Genomic DNA, 21,687 nt, shown 5'->3' on the forward strand with positions numbered 1-21,687 from the left:
CTGTTCTGTGACTTGAGATGACTGTTTGCTCTTGTTGTGTGAAAGAACACCCAGCATTAAATAGTAAGTGCATGAACTGAACAGCGAGCACCCAGCCATGAGTGTGTGGTCTGCTTATGGCTACGTGCCATGCGTGGGCTAATATTACTGTAGAATAGTGAGGTCGCACTCCCGACTCCATCTTTGGTGCTGGCCTTGTATGCTATAGCCAGACACAGGAGACAAGGCCTTGGACATGTGCTTCACACAAGTTGCCAGAGGGCTTGAGATGTTGTGACAAAAATGCAGCCCACTATGCTTGTCTCCTGTTCAGCCACTGAATCATCTGTGAAGATGAGGGTGAGCCCACTGTTTGTCAACTCTTGTGAGGAGGTGGACAGTGCGTGACTCAGCAGTGTTTAGGACACTTTCATCTAAACCAGTGAGACAAACCATACCATTATGTCTGCACCAATACTGAAAGCAAAAAAACTGGTACTGAATATTTTATCAAGTAAATTAAGTAAAACAAATACTGATCTGAGCTCAACTCAGTAACCATTAAAGTACAACAGTTGATCAAGATATGGACTGAAAGCTTTAAGCTAATACAGCAGATGTCAACATTTATGTTTAATATTGTAGTACACGGTCCTTGCATATTAAATAGATAAATGAAAATAGTAACATTAATTAAACACAAACCATAGCGTAATGTTTTGTCAGTTTAAAATGCAATTTTATGTAGTAATGGTAGAAAGAACGCACCTGAATCAGTGTTAGCATCAGTATTTTGATGCTAACACTCTGGCTGGATGGAGGGAGACAACCCAGGGAGAAAAGATACGTCTGTGGAAAAGAGTAAAATGTAAATTTTAATGTGTTGGAAATTCAGGAGACGCACATAAGGCTTCGGTATTAAAAATGGCCACTACCTGGAGCAGGCTGACTGACAGACCAAACAAAGTCGAAGATAGAAGGACCTTTGCCAGGACATTGACCTGGTACCTAATGACAACTCTTACAGATGTACAAAGTGCTTTAGCTATGATGAGAGTTTCCTCTGGAAGGAATACACTCAGTTCAGCAGTCTACAAGTCTGGGCTATGCGGTAGGGGAGCCAGATGGAAGGTACTTCTGAGGAGAAAAAAAAGCATACGACAGCATGCCTGGAGTTTGCAGAAATTAATGTGAAATTTGCAGAAGGCATGAGCCAAAAGACAATGTGGTCTGATTAAACAAACATTGTAATAGCTGTAATAGAGATCTCTCTATCAGGCAGAATTTTATAGAAGATATTAAAGGGAGCAACAACCTGAGCCATATACAGGCATAGTCATGAGTATAAATGCTCTTCATAGCAGCATCCTTCTTTATTTGTGTGCTGATTTGACATTTAGCTAGACAGTGATACTTAACATGCACCCAGACCAAGACTCCATAATAAATCATATTTGAAATTAGTTCAATGACGTCTCATCAAATTTAGAAAGAATGTGGAGACCATAGACTGTATGGGTGGAGACATGACAAAGTACAGGTTTACCAAACTGATGTAGACTTTGTCATTGGTTGAATAATTATTGGGGGAAAAATTTAAATGGCAGATGTAAAAAATGTGAGGTTTTGTTCATAGAATCACTAAGGGATGTACCTGAAACAGATGTCACCATATAATGTCAACATAATTGTGCCCCTTTTAAACATAATATACTTTACACTAATACCAATATCACATAATACAAAACCCTAAGTCTTCATTAGTCAGTAATAGTTGGTGTAGGTTGTGCTGTTAATAGAAATATGCTGAGATATTGAGTGGAAACAAAAAAGCGAATTAACATAGTTAACAGAAAGCTGGTGGAAAATAAGGTGTGGCTCAGGTTTCAGATAATACATGGATGTGTATGGTTGACTGTGTGCTTTGATACTATTTTGTTCTCTGTATCTCCTCTGTGACATATTGCTAAGAGGATAACTAATATTTACAAAGACTTGCTACAGCATGAACACCACTTGGAAAGATTTTTTCCCCCTGTCTGTTTCTATCCTACTATCCTGTCATGCAACGTTTCCAAGGGATCCTGGAAGATGGAGGATTGCCTTGAATTATAATTGCACACGTAAGCGTATGCCATCAGCTGCAGGGAGACTGGGTTAGTTCCTGGCTAGTTCCATCACTGGCAGGATTTTCCCTGTGTCATTTGGCGGTCGTTTCCTGTCCACCCAGCTGCTATGTCACATCAACGCACAGTAAACAATTAAGAGGAACAAATAGTGAGAAACCTGCACTGAGTCACTAGTGGCTGAGAAACGTCAGAGCTAACAGCCGTGAGCATCACCCAGAGCAAGCCCATTCTCTGGGGTAATAAAAAACAACAGTGGCCACCTGTGTGACGGTGTGTGCTAATTGATCCACACTCTCTTTGCGTACATGGACATCTTTACAATGATCGGAACAACATATATTGTTTAACCTTCAGACATACTGTTATATGTATTTGTGGCTGTGTATGGGATTTCCTTTGTTCCTGTTATCTTAATGCATGGTTTCTTCCATGTAAAAAATAAAATAAAAGTAGGCCTGTTGTGAATGTGACCAGGAAACCATTGCACATTACTGTGCTTAGTCATCTGTGTGAAAAGTAACCTTTGCAGTATCCTAGCACTGTTTCAGAGTCTGTCTGCTTTCAAGTCATCATTCAGATGGTTTCTGATATCCGCTAGTCATTGATACATTCATTCTATTGGCTTGGCTTTGGTAGAGCTTGAGTGTATCAACAGCAGCTTTGTAAATTCCTCAAAATATCTTAATAATCTGTCTATATTCTAAACCCAAAAACACTAATCATATCACACAACAGCACAATATTATGCAGTTGTAACTTTATATATATTTTATTTTATATAATATTTTGGCTGAATTTCATACAAATTGTTCTGTAATATCAGTCTCTGTTATTGTATATTGTATAAGTGTATATATGTGGGGAATTGTAACAAGGAACAAAAAATGTGCTTGTTTTGGTTGTGCTGAGTTAAATGTTTAGGGTTTATTGTGTTGATCTAGTTGTTCTTAACCGTCTATAGTTCAATAAATAGAATCTCAGGAGTTTAGTTACTAAGGGTTTGCTGTGGTTTTTAATCACTATCAAATTAGATAGCATTTGTCCATAATCTATATGTTATTTGCTCTGCAAAAAAACACATCTAAAACTTTGGTTTGTTTGGTTTACTGCAACATGTATTTCAAATGTATATAAAATTTACTTAAATAGCCTAAAGGGGGCACTATCCTGAATTAACATCCCAAAGTCCTTGATTGTACAGGTTCTCAGTAAAATGGCCATATAGATGGTTAATTTGATCAATTTGAAATTGTAACCCCTTATGCCTGTGTGTTCTAAAATGTTTTGTTTCTTTTTTCTTAGTATTCTTCTTCCATATTTTCCTAAAGTGATTTCACTTCATAAGCCTATTGTACATGGACCTTGATCACTGCTGCAAGAATTTAAATTCATCTTTTTTAAACGAACCATAGAAGTTAATTTTGTGGAATGTATCATAGGTGCACTCCTTGCGCAGCAGTATCAGTGACGCAGAGTGTCTTTTAACTTGGCACATGCTGATCAAGTGATCAGCACTGTCGCTTTAAGGAATGATCCATGTTGAATGAATGAGGACAGATGTTACTGAAGCAGTAAATACTTGCAAGCTCTGTTTATTGTGTCGCTATACAAATAGGGTCTCTGTTTTGACTGTCAGTGTGCTGCTTTGTGATCTCTGAAGACGGTAGAGAACTCGAGGGTATAATTGTCGCCAGCGCTGGAGCTCTGCAATTGATCTCCCACCACCTCATCTCCTCTCACATCGATCGGAGTATTAAGAGAGGGTGTATGGCATGTTGCTCTATGAATGGGAGAGAGAGCCAGAGAGAGTATGAGGGGGAGGGAGAGAAGGGAGGGAGGGAGAGGGACTGTAGCGTAGTCGTATATGTCAGCCTCAGAAGCTGCGTGGGTCGCTCGGCTCCCTCACGCCATTGTTGTTGTTGTGAAAAAAGGCAGAACAAAGGACTCCCCACACTGTGGAACCTTTATACCTTTGTCAGCTCAGCTGCGCTATTATCACACCCTGATGGAATACTATTTAAATTAACCAAATTAAGGAGCAGAACAGGCGTTAACTGAGCTGGCACACAGTCAAGGAGGAAACTGAATAGCAAACTGAGGCATCATCCAGTCCTTCTCTAATTTGGTCATGTTTTCTTGGGTTGATCCGCCTCCCTTTCCGGAGAGTGGCCACTGCTGATAAGGTTTCAATCCCTTCTCTGAAGGTTTGGCGCGGACATCGCTGTGGCTTATTTGTTGAAGGGGTTGCTGTGGATACATGACGGTAGGGAGGCTGCACTGAAGCCAGAGGCAAGAGTGAACAAGCCGCCTGCTGCAGAGAGTGCCGCTATGGAGCAGATGAGGCTGAACCAGGCTAAGCAAACATGAGATTCACGCCACGCTTTCTGTGAAGGCTACAACGAGCGGAAGAGACTAAGCCCCATCCGCCTACATAGCTCCTGCTGCACTCTTTACCTCTCGCCAGTTTCTTCCTGTATTTTGTGCAGGAGTTGATGGAAGTGGAGGGTGTAAAGGATTAGCCCAGCCAGATGTGTTAGCATTGCAGGTCATATGATTTCTCATGAGGGTTGGGTGAAGTGGTGGAGGGTCTGATAGACCCTGGAGCATCTTTTCCTTTCTTTGTGACAGCGTGAATAGCGACGCCTGAATGAGAAAAAGCAATGCGGGCAACAGTAAGTAGCAGTCAGATCTTTTGCAAGCATACTTTCCTTTCTTTTGATTTTATGAACGTGCAATGAATGTCAATCAGTATTGATGTCAAATGTAACTTCCAGTGTTGTGGATTACATTTGAAAAGGTAGACCTCCCTTGGCCCTGCACCTCCCAGCCTCCCCCACCTACCCCACAAGCCCATACCCCCCCCCAATCTACACTTGCTGCTGACGCTGCCTATGTGGGTGTGTATGAACATATGAGCTTCTGTGTGTGGCAGTCAAAGGGCTCTTTCCTCTCCGTGCTGAGCACATGAATGGGAGCAGTGTCAGAGATGGAGGTGCTGATGATTTCTGTGCTTGAAGAGAACCATAGCCAAAGCCCTCTGCCAGGGGAGTGTAGATTCTATGACAGCGACTTCCACAAGAGTGAGGTAACTAGCGCCCACACACATTGCCGGGCAACAAAAACCTAGTTATATGTGTTGTTTTGGAGTTTATAAGAATATGTTAATGATGAATTTGAGATGAGTCGTTGTGAGGGGTTTCAGGGATTTTATTACAATCGGACCTGTTGATTAAGTGAATGAAATACAGATGGTTAATCTTCAGTTCTGTTAATCATTTTTGTTTTATTTGGCTGCTGTCAAAGGGGAGTGAGATTGTCAGAAACATTGAAATGGTTTTAAAAATTTTTTCCTTGGACAAAATGCACCTTTTTTTGTTCTGACGCTTAATTCTTTTGTAATGACAGAAACAGCATGACTCAGGGTAGCAGTGTGTACCTGACATTTCCAACAGCCATGATGAAATCAATAAATGGTATGCAATATTAACAGTTTAAAATTGTTAGGTTTATGGTTAAACATTAAAAATGTATGTAAAGCCTTAAAACCTTTTTTTGGTATTGGGAGAAACAGTTTGATAAAAGTCACAATTTCTGAGCATTTTAATTTACAATATTGACACAATATTTTTAGACAGAGGCTTATTGTTACTTTTTTACTATGTCAAAAATGGGTTTAAATAATAAACCACTTCCTTTGCTTCCTGTTTCAATTTTCATAGTTTATGTGTTGGGATAGTGAAGTGGATATATCTTTCGTGTGAGAGACCCGATTTCAGTTCCCACTGTGACATCCACCAACGTGTCCCTGAGCAAGACACTTAAGACCTAGTTGCTCCAGAGGCATGTGACCTTTGACATATATAGCAATTGTAAGTTGCTTTAGATAAAAGCGTCAGATAAATTACTCATTATTTTTTATATAATATATTAATATTAATTCATCTGTAGGCAACATCTGTTGAATGTCCCTGGAATGTACAGGTTATTGTTTTTATGTCATATTTACTTTTTCATTTATTAAATATGACACTGACACAAAAGTAAATTTACATATATTAACACATACTTTTAGTAGTTATCAATTAAATTCAACCATTTTTTATTGATATACAAAATGAGCAGCTATTTAAATATATTGTTGTGAAAGTTTCATTGAGTATTGAGTTTATTTGTTATCCACGATTAGGCCTAGCTGTTCTTATGCCTTTTTGCAGAGACAATGGTTTTTATTGATATTTGTCTGCTTGTCGTCTTGTTCCAGTTATTGCTTCATTAAAGTCATCCACCAACTCTTAAGTCTTTAATATGGTTTGTCTGACTAAATATGAACTGAAAATACATATTTGATTTGTAAACTCAAAGCTGTATTTATTATACTATACTGCCTCTTACAAACAATCCTACATTCTATGGATGATGTCTCTTGAAATTGACAGTGAAAGTTGATGTAGAACATGAGCTTGTGTATTGATTGTGTCTGTTACAATCAACACCCCCTACCCCCTTTCACACACACAAAGTGTACTATTGATGGCTTGATTTGTCCAGGTATGTCAGTGGTCATTGCTGTTCTCATTTAAATCTCCCATTTAAAAAAAATATTCTGTTGAAAATGAAGATTGTTTATACCCCCAGCTAAATTGAGGACCACATTGGAGAAAGACTTGCTGCCACCTCAGCCCCATAGATTGTCAATCTTGCTCTCGGTTAATTTCTCCTGTTGATTTTGTTGATTCATGGGTTTTTGTCCTGAAAACAACTGCTGGGGGTGATTGAAAGTTAAAGGTGACCTATCTGAAGTGAAACAGGCTGGAGCATGTGTCCCATAGAAGACAGCTTTGTGCTTCTTTGTTCTTACTGATGCTGTGTTATTTCATTTGCTTGGACCTTCCTCTGCCTGTATCCCCTACATGTTGACATGGTATGAGATTGCTGCGTGCTTTACACAGAAACATTGCTGCTTTTACTAAAACTCAACTGTAGCTTCTGCTTACACAAATGCCACCACGTAAAATTGTCAATGTACAAATGGGGCTTCGGTTTTAATAAATAACAAAATAATAAAAAAAACTGTTCCCTGTACAACAAGCGTGAAAGTTAACAAAGATTAGATTAGTCCAATGAAATGTTGCTTTGTTTTGCCACAGGTAATCCTGGTGCAGGTAAACCCAGGTGAGGCCTTCACTATTCGACGAGAGGATGGTCAATTTCAGTGTATCACAGGTAAGAAAGCTGTTCTGTTGTTATGCATATCCTTTCAGTGTAATTCTGCTTCAGGAAATGTATAAATCATTTAATAGACCTTAGTACTTAATAGTCTTCTTATACCCTGATGTCTATGGAAAGCCAAGAGACTTGTCTAAATTAATTTATACAGCAAATATGGAAAATATCGAGAACTGAGCAATATAGTTGAAGTGAATATCTTAATAATAAAACCTTCCTAATATCGAGTGGCTCAGGTGATGTTCAGTGCAATAAATGGTTCTTCTTGTATAATATAAGATAACTCTTCACGTAGGCAAAACAGAAACTCAAATAATTAATTTAGTTACTTTCTCAAAAAGACATTTGTTTGGATTCAGTGGTTTTGAGTATTTAATTTGGTCACCTGTAAAAATAAACACTCTTACAAGGAGATTGTGCTTAAAGAAAACGTGATGAATTTGCACTTTTTCAAGAGCACAAACACAGGCAGGGTTTTTTACTGTACATTTGTGTGTGGTTGATTTATTCAAATGTACATGAACATTTTTTGAAGGGAGGTAAAACGAAATCAAAGGAGCTTAGAATCTCTCTGCCTGTACGTGTAGATAATTATGACAAATCAAGAGACTTTTTAAAATCCAGTGTTGAGACATAGAAAATTCTCATCTTATCATGAGATTGCTAAGGGATCTTGCAGTTCCCTTAGGGTTTCATGTAGGTGTTTAACAAATGTGGTCCGGCATCGCCTCTCATTTTTTATTTCCAATGGACTATATCAATGGGCGCAGACCAAAATGACTTTGGATGCAATTGGGTTGACCTAAAACCAATCAGAACTATGAAAGGTGACCAGCGGAGCCAGTTGGTAAATTTACTTTTACCAAATCCTGTCCGAAGTACAGAAAACTCATCTTTCTTATCAACAAAAGCCTAATGTTAGCCTATATCAAAAGGCTTAAGTTAACTAAAGCTAGCTCGCTAGCACTGACTGCAGTATGCTGTTTTTTCCCCCTCTGTTTTGTTGAAACATACTGTTGGTACTAAGCAAAACACCTTCACCAGCCTATTCGCAAACCCCTGCAGTGCAATTGCAGCAACTTAGCTAGCCATTGACGGTGCTAATGAATCACTGTCAAATTGACTTAAAGGTTTGAAGTCAATGTGATGACAGTGACGTAGTGAACTAAACATAATGTCATGGATTTTGTCAGAAATACATTTTAGTTGGCAGATTATGTACATAATGAACTTAACACCTCACAGTTTTATGATAAGTCTCCAACTTCATGTTCCAAATTGTGATTTCAGTGACATTATTGGCAAAAACAAAACTACCCGACCTAGGGGCTGATGTCACCCAAAAAGGGGCGGGGGCATGAGGCATGGACAAAGCAACCAGATGTGTTGCTCTCATCTACTAGATAAACGGTTGTAATTGGCCCAAAACAGGCCGGGTTGCCTGGAAATCGCTCTGTAACTAAACAAAAACTAGTTAAATGAAATATGTATCCTAACATGATGAAAAATAGGCAGTACACATGGAAGCTGACCAGTTAAGAACAGACGCACAAACTTTCTTCCAGAAAATGTACTTTTTGCATATAAATGCATCAACTTAATTTGTATTGATGTTTTTATGACAACACTTCCTGTAGTACAGCATGTGTCACCCCTGCTTTTTACCCATAAAAAACTCCTGTGTTACATAAACTCCTAGTCATTTTTATCCCCTCATCGGCTTTGCTACCTGTATGTCATTTGGCATGCTATTCTTCCTGCTAATTTGACAGATGATAAAATGGGCTGTGCACGACTGTCATAATGTAAAATAGGCATATGGTATAATTACAGTGTGTTGGCAGAGGAGATAGGGCAGAAAGGCGATGTTTGAGGAAGATGTGTTACACATTCCTATTTGTCATTTCCTTCTCCTCAATTGTTGATGATTGCGCTGGCTTTGTGACAACAACAATGAAGTCTGGCTCCAACACATTGCTGACATTGTGAACGGAAGACAGCTGGAGGAGTAGTTGTAGGAGGTAGAGCTGTGGGTCCATAATTGTAAACGATTATGATAAAATGTAGTTGCCTGGGAAAACATAGATCTGAAAATGATTTGCTTTGTTTATGGCTTGCTCCACAGACATCCCTCCATGTTTACAGGCCACTCTTTTTTTTTTTCTCTCTTAAATGGTTAATTTGATTTAATACAGAAAAAAAGGATGATGGCATGATAAAGGTTAGTGAATGAATAATGTTTGCTACCCTTAGTAACCACAACAGGCAGGCGTTCCACATTTTAGCATATATTTAATGACCCATGTATAGACCAGTGCTTATTATCTCACTGTTGACAGTGGTATATCTCATCTGTAGCTTTTGACTATGCCTTGTGATGAATATGAGTAACAATGGGACAATAGGCATGTGCAATAGGCATCAGGCATCCAGGTTTAGATGACAAAGGAGCAAAAACGGTGAAATAAAGAGATGCTGCCAAGGCAAGAAGCCATCATACAGTTTGCTCAAGCAGGGGCACTTCTCCCTACTCCTGTCTGACTGAGCTCCCACACCGGCCCCCCATTACGAGCTGAGTAAACCTTCCTAATAGGGAGCGAGCATACATAGTCTCTCCATCAGAGGCGAAACAAAGAGCTGAGAGGTGCCACATAGATCAGTGTGACTGCTACTAACTGGCCTGTCACAGGGTGCACTCATCTCTCGGTGACGTGAATAGAGGGATGACTCACCGCTTGCGGTGCAACGAGGGAGGAAGAGTGTGCGTGCGGGCATCCATGCACACATGCGCATGTGGTTGGTTGGTTGGTTGGTTTTGTTTGTTGTGTGTTTACAACGACAGACTATCCCTATTCACTTAAGTGTCTGTTGTGCATATTCATGCTTTCACCTTTAACCCTAGTATGTATTGACAGGGACAGCATGACACAGTTACAAAGCCAGGATGATCTAATTTACACACATTTTTCAGGATTTGCTCCATCCAACAACAGTCGAGTATTCAATCATGTATTTTTAGCAGCTGGGTGTGCGTAATTGCGTCGTGTTAGCGCATGATAGGCTGCTTAATATGAACAGACAATCTTGTTAAAAGCAGTTTATAGAAGGCATTTGCCTTTTTTGATATCTGCCTTGGAGGAGAGGCCTTTAGCAAGGGAGGCTAATTAGAGAGGCCATTTGGCATCTTCCATCCCGCCATCCTCCTTGCTATAAGGGGAGTTCTGTATGCGAGTGGACAAGCCCTCTTAGCTTCCACTGAGACCTCCAGCGCTCCATAGTTCGCCTTTTTGCAGCGTCTGCCACTGTAGATCTGAAGGCTGTATTACTGGCACCAAGTGATAGACCACCTGATAAGCTTGGTCACTGATGAGGCAAGTCGACATCAAGACCACTGGGTTGATTAGATCCACTTCTTTATCGGACTTAGCCTGCCAGTGATTCACATCACTTTGGATGATTCATTCTCTGGTTGTTGGCTGAAAGCATCGTCTAGTTCCATCAGGCTTAGTGAGCCTGATAGAGATGTGTCTTCTCCTACAAAAGCCAAGACAGCCATTCAGGCATCTCGACAGGGAGCTAAAGAGTGTGTGTGTGTGTGTGTGTGTGTGTGTGTGTGTGTGTGTGTGTGTGTGTGTGTGTGTGTGTGTGTGTGTGTGTGTGTGTGTGTGTGTGTGTGTGTGTGTGTGTGTGTGTGTGTGTGTGTGTGTGTGTGTGTGTGTGTGTGTGTGTGTGTGTGTGTGTGTGTGTGTGTGTGTGTGCGCGCGCACATTGGTATGTGCATGCATACACCTGGCTCATTTTGTAGCTTGTCTGCCTTTTCTCTCTGTTAGATACTGGTTGGTCAGTCAACCCATCTGTCTTCTTGTCCCTTATCTCTGATGCCATTGCTTTGAAACACCTCATCGCATTCCTGATGGTACTGCAGATGTGCTTAGTCTATTTTCTGTCAGAGGGACCTGAGACTGTCATGTCACCTCTGCCTGAAACCGAGCAGCCAGGACTGTGCCATGACATGCTTTCATGGCACAGAATAGCATAATCAGTTATTAGAGGCTTGTTTCCTTCAGTTAGCTAAAAATAAATATCTGTAGGCAATGTTATGTTGTGTATGGATGCCAGCACGTTGTACGGAAGATACAACACAATGCGAGCCAGACTACCTCAGCTAGCTTTGCATTAACATGCATTTTTCCTTATTTGGAGAACAGAAATGGGGTGTCTGTCTGTCCTCCTATCTTTCCTCATTTTCCATACCTCTATTTATTCAAAACCTTCCATTGTGGCTGGTGAGCGGTCAGCAAGGACATAAAACCATCATCAAAGTGTGGGCTTGCAGTAGGGGGCAGGTATTGTGCTTCCAGTGGTCAGTCCATTATTATAACAGGGAATACACAGCATATAAAATTGCATGGGCTTGCACGTTCATATCCATTAAGATTAAAACCCATGCACACAATTGTGGGGTGGTTGCGTGTTTCCTCACCCCAAGCACCCTTTCCCAAACAAAACTCTTCACATATGGTTCACATAATTGGACCGCAAACATCAGACACATAAGCACATTATTTTTATACACCCACACCCCTCCCTTACCTAACTCCGAGTACATGTACACAAACATATGCGTGCGGACGCGCACACAGGCGCAGTTCATTCACCGCTTCCGCAGTGTGTAGCTCTAAGAATGACTGAGCTTGTGACTCATTCTCCCATTGCTGCGTTGATACCAACGGGGAGGATAAAAGGTAAAGAGGATGATAGAAGATGATAAGAAGGAGGGTGTCCAACAAAACCTTTTTGTTTTTCTTCTAAGTTTTGTCAGGTTTGGGATGACTGGAGAAGGGCAATTGCATGCCCAATCAGCTGTTTATGTTATTTACTTTGAAATGATCAATGTCACTGCTGGGTTTGTGAGGTTAGCTTCTTGTTAGAGGAGGAGACGGTGGTTTTAGAATAGAATGTTAATGTCCCGAACTGAGCCAAATAATTCATTATTTAAATCCAGCCCCTGTGGTCATGGCCCTTCTCGTGCTGAATTTGTCTGGCTGAGAGCAGCAGCAGCAGCAGCAGCAGCAGCAGCAGTGTGATGTTCTGTAATAAACACAAGCACAAAGGTTACTGATTCCCTCTCCTGTAAACATCATTCATGCTGGTGGTGTTGCAAGAAGCATGTGAATGCCTTAAAATATCATGAATTCAGACAAAGTTTACTAACATAAAAAAGGCTATTCTTATTAAATTGTTTTATTTTACAGCATCCTCCCTCAGAATCTGGTTTGCACATTGATCAACACAGAATGTCCTTTTCCTCTTTTTCCACTTGCTCCCTCCTCTATATGCCTGAATTGGTGGTGGTTGGATGCTAACTGGCATGTTTTAGAGAAGTAGCAAGGAAGAGGACGAGCATACACATATGATTTCTGCTAATACAATGTTACGCTTATTGTAGGTACAACCCCCATATGGAATACCTATCCTGCGTGAAAATGTCATGCGAAAAGAGAACCACTTGACACAGTGTCATCGCTAAAATTTAAGATTAGTTTTAACTTTTTTGTTTTATTGGCAGTTCAGTACTTAGCCTTGTTCCCTTGCTTAGCTGTAATTATTAACCTCTGTCAGTTAGTCTGTTTGCCTTCCCTTACCTATCCTCTTTCTCCTCTATTGGTGGATGGAGACAATTTATTAGTTCTAATTAATAATCAAGCCTGCTCCATCTTTATAGGCTCACAGTTCATCATGTTGCCATTGAGAGCTTATTGAGAGCCCCTTTATGAAACAGCTCTGTCTCTGTCTTAACCTGTCTCACTCTTGTGCCCTCTGTCTGTGTGCCTTTCATGATTTTTGTCTCCCATCTCTTAACCTAGCCAGCTTCTAGCTTGCCGTCTCTGCTTCTTTTTATTCTTCGTATCTAATTGAGGGTTCATTTGTATATCTGATTAAACCTGACAGTTTGCTTGGATTGTTGCTGTTATTTCAGAGCCACGTCTGCCAAGTTTCCTCTGTTTGCAGAAAGCCTTAAAAGATCTGCATGAAGTCCCACTTGAGTTTGTTTTCTAATGATCTCAATCCATTTTCAGACGAGAGGAAACAGGTGGGTGCTTAATATGGCCTCACCACCCTTGCGCATCTCTGTAAGTGCATGCATGTGTGTGGCCATGTAACTGGCTTTTGATAAGTCTCTCCCTCTGCTTTTTCACCCAACCTGAACAATTATCCCCATCTCCCTTCAGTAACCTCCAGCCCCGTCTCGACTTAGACACACCGCACCAATTGATCCTGTCAGCCTGCCTCAGGAGGCAGAGAGGTGAAGGCAGGTTATGTGATGTTGACAGGAGATGATGGTGTTCCCAAAGTGTAGCCTAGCCTCTGTTTACACTGCCAGAACGGGCAGTTTGTTTGTGGCTATTCTTGGCTCAGTGGCAGCCTGCCGTTCTGTGGAGGAGGACTGATGTTTTTCCCGTGGCTGCTTCCTCGGGAAGGCTGGCACTCCACGGCCACGTCAGCACAACCAATGCTTCAGTTGACTCGGGGAGGGGAGGGGGGATGTGGCCTTTTCTATCTGATCTCTGTCAGCACTCGTGCGTCAGTCTGATGTAAAAGAGTGGGTGTTCCCCCCCCCCCCCCCCCCCTCCATCTCCACCCTGCGTCTCTTCTCTCCCTTTCTCTCTCTCTTAGATGTGTGTGGCTCCCTCATCCTACCTCTCTCACCCTATGCTTTCTGCTGGTCTTCTTTTTCCCTACACTCTCCAAGTCGGTACACACAAAGCTTTTCATTCTAAATGGACAAACAATGGCATATTCAATGATAATGTGATTCATCAGATTTCTTGTTAGTCAGCATTAGTGGCACTAACTGGAGTTGCATTAATCAGTCATCACACAGGTGCACGGTGGCACCTGGCATAAGGACGGCATGATTTATTAGTCCTAAAAGTGAGTGGAGTTAACAGTACACTCTTTGAATTCCCACTCAAATGATATTGTAATCTGAAATCAATGAGGGCTGAGCCAGTGTGACTGCCTTCATTCAGGCTAAACTCTCCCATGCTCCCTGAATTGAGATTTATGTCCTCACACAGCCTGTTGTGTGTTATTAGGTAGGGAAATGACTCACTGCCTGTCAGTCTGCTGGCTAGGTACACTGAGAGGGCCTTCAAAGCTCTTTGCCCTTTTGATTTTTTTTACAAGAGGCCTACAGACTATTGGTCTTGTTCAATGAAGTTTATTGGAAGGTAGACTAATGCAGTATATTCCCAATGATTTTTCTACCAACAGAAAGTAATAAATTACAAGACTATCTGGCATTAGTAGTTAAAAGAAGTTTCCAGCCAGAAAGTGACTAGAGGGTTCCGATGTTTTGGGAAATGTGTATTTGTTTTAATATCTAATCCAAACCTGTGCCAACGTGGATCATGTTGATCTTTGAGTTTCTGAGACAGTTCAAATTTAAGACATTATTGCTGTTTTCGTGAAAAAACTAAAATAGTAAATGTAGCCTATCTATTGCATACAAATACAATACAATATAAAGACACAACATCAGGTCACATTTTTCATCTCTATTTACTTCAGGTCAGCTCTGTCAACCACAATACCATTAATCTAGTAAGTAATAAATTATGGCCATTGTAGTTCAAGAATGGCATTTGTCTGTATGATTGGGATACATGTGAAGTGAGCAAATGTGATAAGAACCAGTGATATGAACATGGTGCGAGTCATGTTCAATTAAACGGTAGCATAATAAATAATAAAGGGACTGTACTTATATAGCATGCCTTTTCTAGTCTTCCGACCACTCAGGGCGATTTACATTCACCCCAATCACACACTGATGGCAGAAGCTACCGTGTCAGTTCAAAGAAACTAATCAAACATACACACTCACACCTATGGAGTTCAGTATCTTGCCCATGGACACTTCGACATGTGGACTAGAGGAGCCTGGGGTCGAACCGCTGATCTTCTGATTAGTGGCCGACCCGCTCTACCTCTAAGCCACAGCCGCCAACATAATGAAAGATTTACTTACCTTGATGAAGTGTTGAAGGTTTTCTAGTTGGCACAAATTGCACAAGCCTAAATGCCTGTCACCTGCAGCTCTACCAGTTCATTGTGGCTGCTTCTTATCCCTCCTTAACATATTTAAAACTGGTCCTCTGATAAAGAATGGCAAAGAAATGTCCGTTTCCTATTCTAATGATTATTTATTATTTAATAATAGCATTTGTTGCCAAAAGGAGACAAACAGTGTAACGCCAGGAATCCACTGACTCTGGCTACGGTGCGTGCCTAGCCCGGTGTCAAAGTCCACTGGAAGCATCTAGGAAGCTTTTTAGCAGCTGAGCGTTATTTACTTGTTATTAATTTGTCCTTTTTATGCTTCTGCTACCTTCTTCACAGCTCCCCGTGACCCCGTTTCGTTCCGTCAACTTCAGGCTGTGTATTCCAAAAGGAGCATTTCAGAATCAGAGCGTTTTGCATGTTGGATTTTGCTTATTTTGCATATTGCTACGTTTAGATTTTGTTGATTTGGTCATTAGTGCTTGCTTTTTGTGCTTCTACTTCTGATTAAGTAGGCTACATAGTTAAATTATTTCTTTTGTCTGTTTTAACTATGTTTATTGTGGTTTTACTATCGGGAGTTTTCCACAGGTGAAAATTTACTGCCTGCGTCTGGGACGCTCTGCGTCTGGTGGACTCACAATCATTGACTATAATGGCCGCAATTACCTGCAGCAACCGCGGCGCAGCCGTAACGCGCCATAGCTGAAGTCAGTGGATTTTAGGGGCAAGAACAAGAATGCAGGAGTGGAAGAAATCTGCAAACCACAGAGACTGTTATATTACACAGGAGCTTCAAAAACACTGAAAGCATACCATAGCAAAACTATTTAGTCTACTCTCTGTATAAACTCTGTATAAAGTATTTCTCAGTAAAACACAATACAATCCAACAGCAACCACATACTTCCAAAAGTTCCATAAAGTTGAATCAGCACCTGTTGAAAACAGTTTCAACAATAACTGAACTTTATAAACTACATGAAGGTAGGATTGATTGTAGGGCTGTTGTGTTAGACTGTATTTGTTTTTACTAGGTTTGCTTTACAAACAGGCATATCCATATGTCAACACTCACTTGCTGTTACTCTCCCTCTGAGAGGTGGAGTCTGGACTTCAGCACCTGAAGGGGTGTGTTCATTACACAGGCCAGCCTCTGTTGTCATGGGCCAATTATGGCCGGTCATTTAGAAATGCCTTCTCTCTGCTTACACCAGGAAATCTCTTCCTCAGGCAGACTGCTGGGAGGTCAGTGTGCGTTGTGGATCTTTTTGCTCTCCTGCATGACATCTGGTGTTAGGGCCCTTGTGTTTATGTCTTGTAAATGGTTTATAGTTTCTAAGAAGAGAAATGTGCGAGTGTGCAAACTTGGCACAGAGGTCCCTCTCTCTGTCTCTCTCCCAGGCTTTCTGCTGAGCTGTCACTTCTCTGAGCTGAGCTAAGCCGCTGCACTGGCCCCTACAACAGAGCCATGCAGGAAACTTTGTTGTTTCTCAGCACTTTTGTAAAGTGGTCTTGTATTTGCCAGTATTTTAAAAAATGCGTTTCTCTGCCTTTTCTTACTCATAGGTATTGAGTTTATTAAATGAAATAGTCATTGAAAATGCCGCTGGTTTAGAAGAGTGAATTGACTTCATGGGGATTTTCCCCCTACAGAGGTAATGTCTGAGGATGGCTCCAGTGAAAACCTGCCAAGTGTCATATGCCATAGGTGGCAAAATAGGATGAGTTATTATGATTGTCCAGGGTTGTGGAAGTAAAGGTCAATTTATTATCTGCATAGAAGGTTTAAGATGACCCGCTGTTTAAAGTGTCGGAGCACTTTCAAGAGCATCTTTGCCATACCGAGCATACCGAGTACTGTACAGTTTTTCTTTTCCTGATATATTTGCAACTGATGGCTTTAACATAAACTAAAGTAACAGTTATTTTTCCGGCTAGGCCGTTACCAAAAATGTAGTAGAATAGAGCGATACCAGTAAAATTCCACAATTCTCGATACCAATTTGATACCGTGGTAAAAAGAAAAACAGCTATAAATCCCATAGTTAAACACACACTCGTTTTAATAAAAACATTTGAACATGACAAAAAACAGCTTACAGCTGTCAAAGTTGTGAGAGGATGTCCAGGTTAGATGAGAGGTGATTTGATGTCAATATATTCATAAATGAGCAAGCTATTTAAATTACAACCTTGCACTGGACATATCTAATTATTAAAATAACTTATTTTTGGAATTATTCTTACAATACAATCAGGTGTGAAATGTTGATGGTGGTCACTATCTATATTAGCAGTGGTTTGAGATTTTTTTTTTTATGTTGGAAAAACCAAAAGTATTTGATAATTTGAAATGGATTTGTTTTGGACATTAAAGACGGTCCCTAACTCCGCTATAGTGACAGATGCGTCTGACAGACTTGGTTCATAGTCCAGCAAACTGCATGATTAGCAATGATGATTTTCAGGTGATCAAAACTGTGAAACGTCCAACTTAATTAGGAGAAATATTAATTTGGAGAAATTGAGGCTTTGACGCTGAGCTATTGAAGGTAACATCCGCTGAATGTGTCACCCCATTTCCACACGCATCTGTTTTCTATTTGGCGAGTCGAGGCAGAGGTGTCGCTGCAGCTGCACTTGTCGCTATCGTTCAAGCTTTGGATCTTTGATACCTAGCAAAACGAGTAACGACATGTTTTGGACAAAATTTGGGTTATCGACTTGGCACCGAAGTATCTGCTCTCGTGACGTCTCTAATTCGGGCAACTACCATAATGAGCCACATTGGGGTTATGATTTTAAACAAAACTTTCAAATGTTGATGTGAGATTCAAAAATAGCTCTGTTTATGCATTTGTGTGTGTGTCAGAGTGGGGTTGAAATTTTAGCCTTTTGTAAAACTCAAACACCCTCAACACATTTACCACAGATGAAACAGCTGTTTGCCCTGAGGGAAAGTGTTTGATCTTGCTCTGTCCTGCTTCACAGGTCCTGCTCAGGTTCCCATGATGTCTCCAAATGGTTCAGTGCCTCCAATCTATGTGCCTCCTGGATACGTTTCACAGGTATTCCTTCTATACTATTTCCAGTGCATTGTTTCTCATTGACCTCTTGTCAGACTTGTGAAAGAGCAGTGTTGATATCTGCTTTCCGTGCTGTTGTTTGTTTCCTCTTAGATCATAGAAGAGAATGGAGTGCGGCGGGTTCTGGTTTTACCTCAGCAACCAGAGTTCCACCCAGGGGGCCATTCCCCTCTCCACCACCCTCCACCTCCACCCCATGCCCACTTGCCTGCCTTCATCCCACACCCTGCCATGATGCCCCCTCCACCCCACCTGTACACTGGCATGGCGGGGGGCGTGGGCGACATGAGCTCTCAGTACATCTCCCAATACCATCCAGCTCATATCTACTCAGAGCAGGGTGAGTAGGAGCCAACAGTGACTGGGTTGCGCACTTCATTTGCGCACTTGACTTACACAATCAAGGCCTGAGTAGACCTGTCTCTCACTTTCTTAATCTTAGGGGATATACCACTCTACCGCCCTGTTTGTTAGTATGCCCTTTGTCATTTATGACCTGCTTCTCTGCCTGCCAGACAGTTCTTTTTTTATACTCCTTTCTGTTATTATTTATTTTTTATTTAACCGGATGATCTCACTGAGATTTAAAACCTCTTTTTCTAGAGAGACCTGGCCAAAATAGCATATTGACAGTGCACAGTTACAAATACGAACACCAAGCACACGCGCAACACCAAAGAACGTTTAACAAGACCCTTATGATACATAAACAAACAACATTAGACTACTTAAAAGTACAATTTATACATACATAGTTTAAAGGATTTAATTATTTTAAAAGCAGTGACAGCAGTTTATAGCATCTACTTCCAAGTCTTTCATGCGGTGTTTAAATTCACCAAAAGAGATCAGATTTCGCAACTACAATCAGTCTGCAATGTGTTCCAGGTGGATCGGGCAGAATAACTAAAGGCCTTCTTACTGAGCTCTGTACAGACTGTAGGTACAGATAACAAATACAAGTTACCGGAGCGCAAATTATGGGAACTGATGTTGCATGACGTATAAGTGCAAAGATCAATGCACTGTGGTAGACAGTTTCCAACAAAGATAAACATCGGCCAGGCGCATTTCTATAGAGCAGGTCACTGTAATCAAGTGCAGTGAGAAAGGTTGCAGCAACCAATCTCCTCCTGGATTTCCATGAAAAACAGGCTTTGTTTCTAAAATAAAATCCTATTTTTAGTTTGAGCTTTTGTACCAGTTTATCAATGTGTGATTTAAAAGAGAGCTGATCATCAATTAATATAACCAAATATTTGTAAAATTGGACTTGTTCAATCTGCTCACCATGTATAGTAAAAATACTTTGAAGACTGTCCAGAGACTTAGTTTTCTCAACATTCAAAACTAGCTTAAGCTGATACAGTTGTACCTGAACAAGGTTAAAAGCAGATTGTAAATAAGAAAAAGCTTGATGTAAAGTGGCAGCCTTACAATAAATAACAATATCATCAGCATAAAAATGGAAATGAGCCTGTGGGATGTCTTGACCAAAGTAATTAATATAAATAGTAAATAAAATTTAATAACAAACTGGATAAAGCCATAAAGTTCTTAAAAGAACTCCAGCACAGATAAAACAACACAAAAATAAAATTGCGACAGTTTGGGAGGTTGTTAAAACATTTCCAGCGACAAGAGCTGCAGGTCAGCTGCAGGAATCAGGTCTGTCTCTACTCGCCCATTCAGAAATTCACTGCAAGGCAAGCCCCACCCCACCAAAGTACCTGGTACTTTTTAGGGGGTAAAATGAAGACCCCAGAACTACATTTAGACCCTGGTCCCTCTGGTGGGAACGCATTGAGTTCCTCCAAAGGTTCCTAGTTCCGGGGTATAGTTCCTTTGGTCGAAACGCAGCTAAAAAGAGCTACTCGGGTGTTCTTGCTTCAGTTGCTTCAATAATGTTATTAATGACCTTCATTGTAGCAGTAGTAGTACTGTGCTGCCTTCAAAACCCAGACTGTAAGTCAGACAAAATATGGTTGGAAACCAAAAAGTCCTCTAACTGATCACCAACCAATGTTTTCCAGAATTTCCGGGGATTGTTTAGGCTTTCTGTGGTAGTTGCTAGATAAAAATCTGATTTTGCCTTTTTAATAAAAAAGGTGCCGCGATTGCGCAGCTGTCTAAAACTGAGCCAGTCTGAATCTGTCCCAGATGCTTTATCGTGTCCCTTTACTCTTAACCTCTGGAAGGGAGCATGCTTGTCAACAATCCTAATAAAACCATCATAAAAATATTTCCAAGCTAGCTCCACATTGTCAATAAGTGCAATTCTATCCCAGTCAAAGTAAGACAAATCATGCAAAAATGCTTGCTCACAGAAGTGCTTCAAATTTTGTTTAAAGATTTTTCTAGGTTTAGTCTTAGGGAGTTTTGTATTTCTTACTGCTGCAGTGACACAGTGATCACTTAAATCGTTAGCAAACATACCTACATTTGAATATTTATGAAGTTTGTCCGTCAAAAACAGGTCAATAAGAGTAAATTTGTTAGGATTTTTGGTATTAGGTCTAGTGGGACTATTTATTATCTGTGTAAGATTTAAACCATTACAGTGATTTTTAAAATCATCTGACACAGAGGATAACCAGTCCCAATTCAAATCTCCAACCAAAACAATGTCACTGCAGACAAATTCCATCATATTTGGTACAGCAGAAAGGGGTCTGTAACAGCCAATAACAATAAAATGCTGACCTTTGGCTATTTCAAGGTTTAATGCTAAGATCTCAAACTGTTTAACAGTAGATTTAGAAAATAAGATCCTGGTGTTACATTTAGTCTGAACATAAATTGCAACACCACCCCCTTCTTTAGAAGATCACAACAGAACTCTATAGCCATTAATCACAATGTCCTTATCTAAGGTAGATTTGTTTAAGCCAGGTTTCAGAAATTACTAGGACATCTGCATGTGTTTGAATAGCCCATGTCCTGACCAAGACCATTTTTGGTAATAAACTACAAACATTTAAGTGAATAAAACTGAGACCCTTCCTGGATTTAAAATTTTCAGGAGTACTAAGACTGTTAATGTTGGGTCCAGGATTAGGATTTATATTTCCTGAGATTAACAGTAAAATAAGAACAAGGCACTGCCTTTTTTGCGTACATCGAGAGTCATTATAGGCATTAGTAACTAAAATGTGATTTAGGGTAACAAAGCAGTCCTTATAATCTGATGGAACAGA

The 21,687-nt window shown here is 40.5% G+C and overlaps 1 protein-coding gene across 2 annotated transcripts in view; it reads left to right on the forward strand.

Moving 5' to 3' along the window:
- Positions 1-21,687, forward strand: part of fndc3a (fibronectin type III domain containing 3A) — a 51,854-nt gene that overhangs the window by 9,549 nt on the left and 20,618 nt on the right. For both annotated transcript variants that reach the window (XM_038693454.1, XM_038693455.1), the window contains exons 4-6: positions 7,256-7,331; positions 18,396-18,472; positions 18,584-18,830. In XM_038693454.1, coding sequence (XP_038549382.1) covers positions 7,256-7,331; positions 18,396-18,472; positions 18,584-18,830 — 400 coding nt within the window. The remainder of the gene's footprint in view (positions 1-7,255; positions 7,332-18,395; positions 18,473-18,583; positions 18,831-21,687) is intronic.

The sequence above is a fragment of the Micropterus salmoides genome, unplaced genomic scaffold (assembly GCF_014851395.1).
Source record: "Micropterus salmoides isolate LMB-PRFRI ecotype aquatic unplaced genomic scaffold, ASM1485139v1 Ms_hic_scaffold_3, whole genome shotgun sequence".
NCBI lineage: Eukaryota > Metazoa > Chordata > Actinopteri > Centrarchiformes > Centrarchidae > Micropterus > Micropterus salmoides.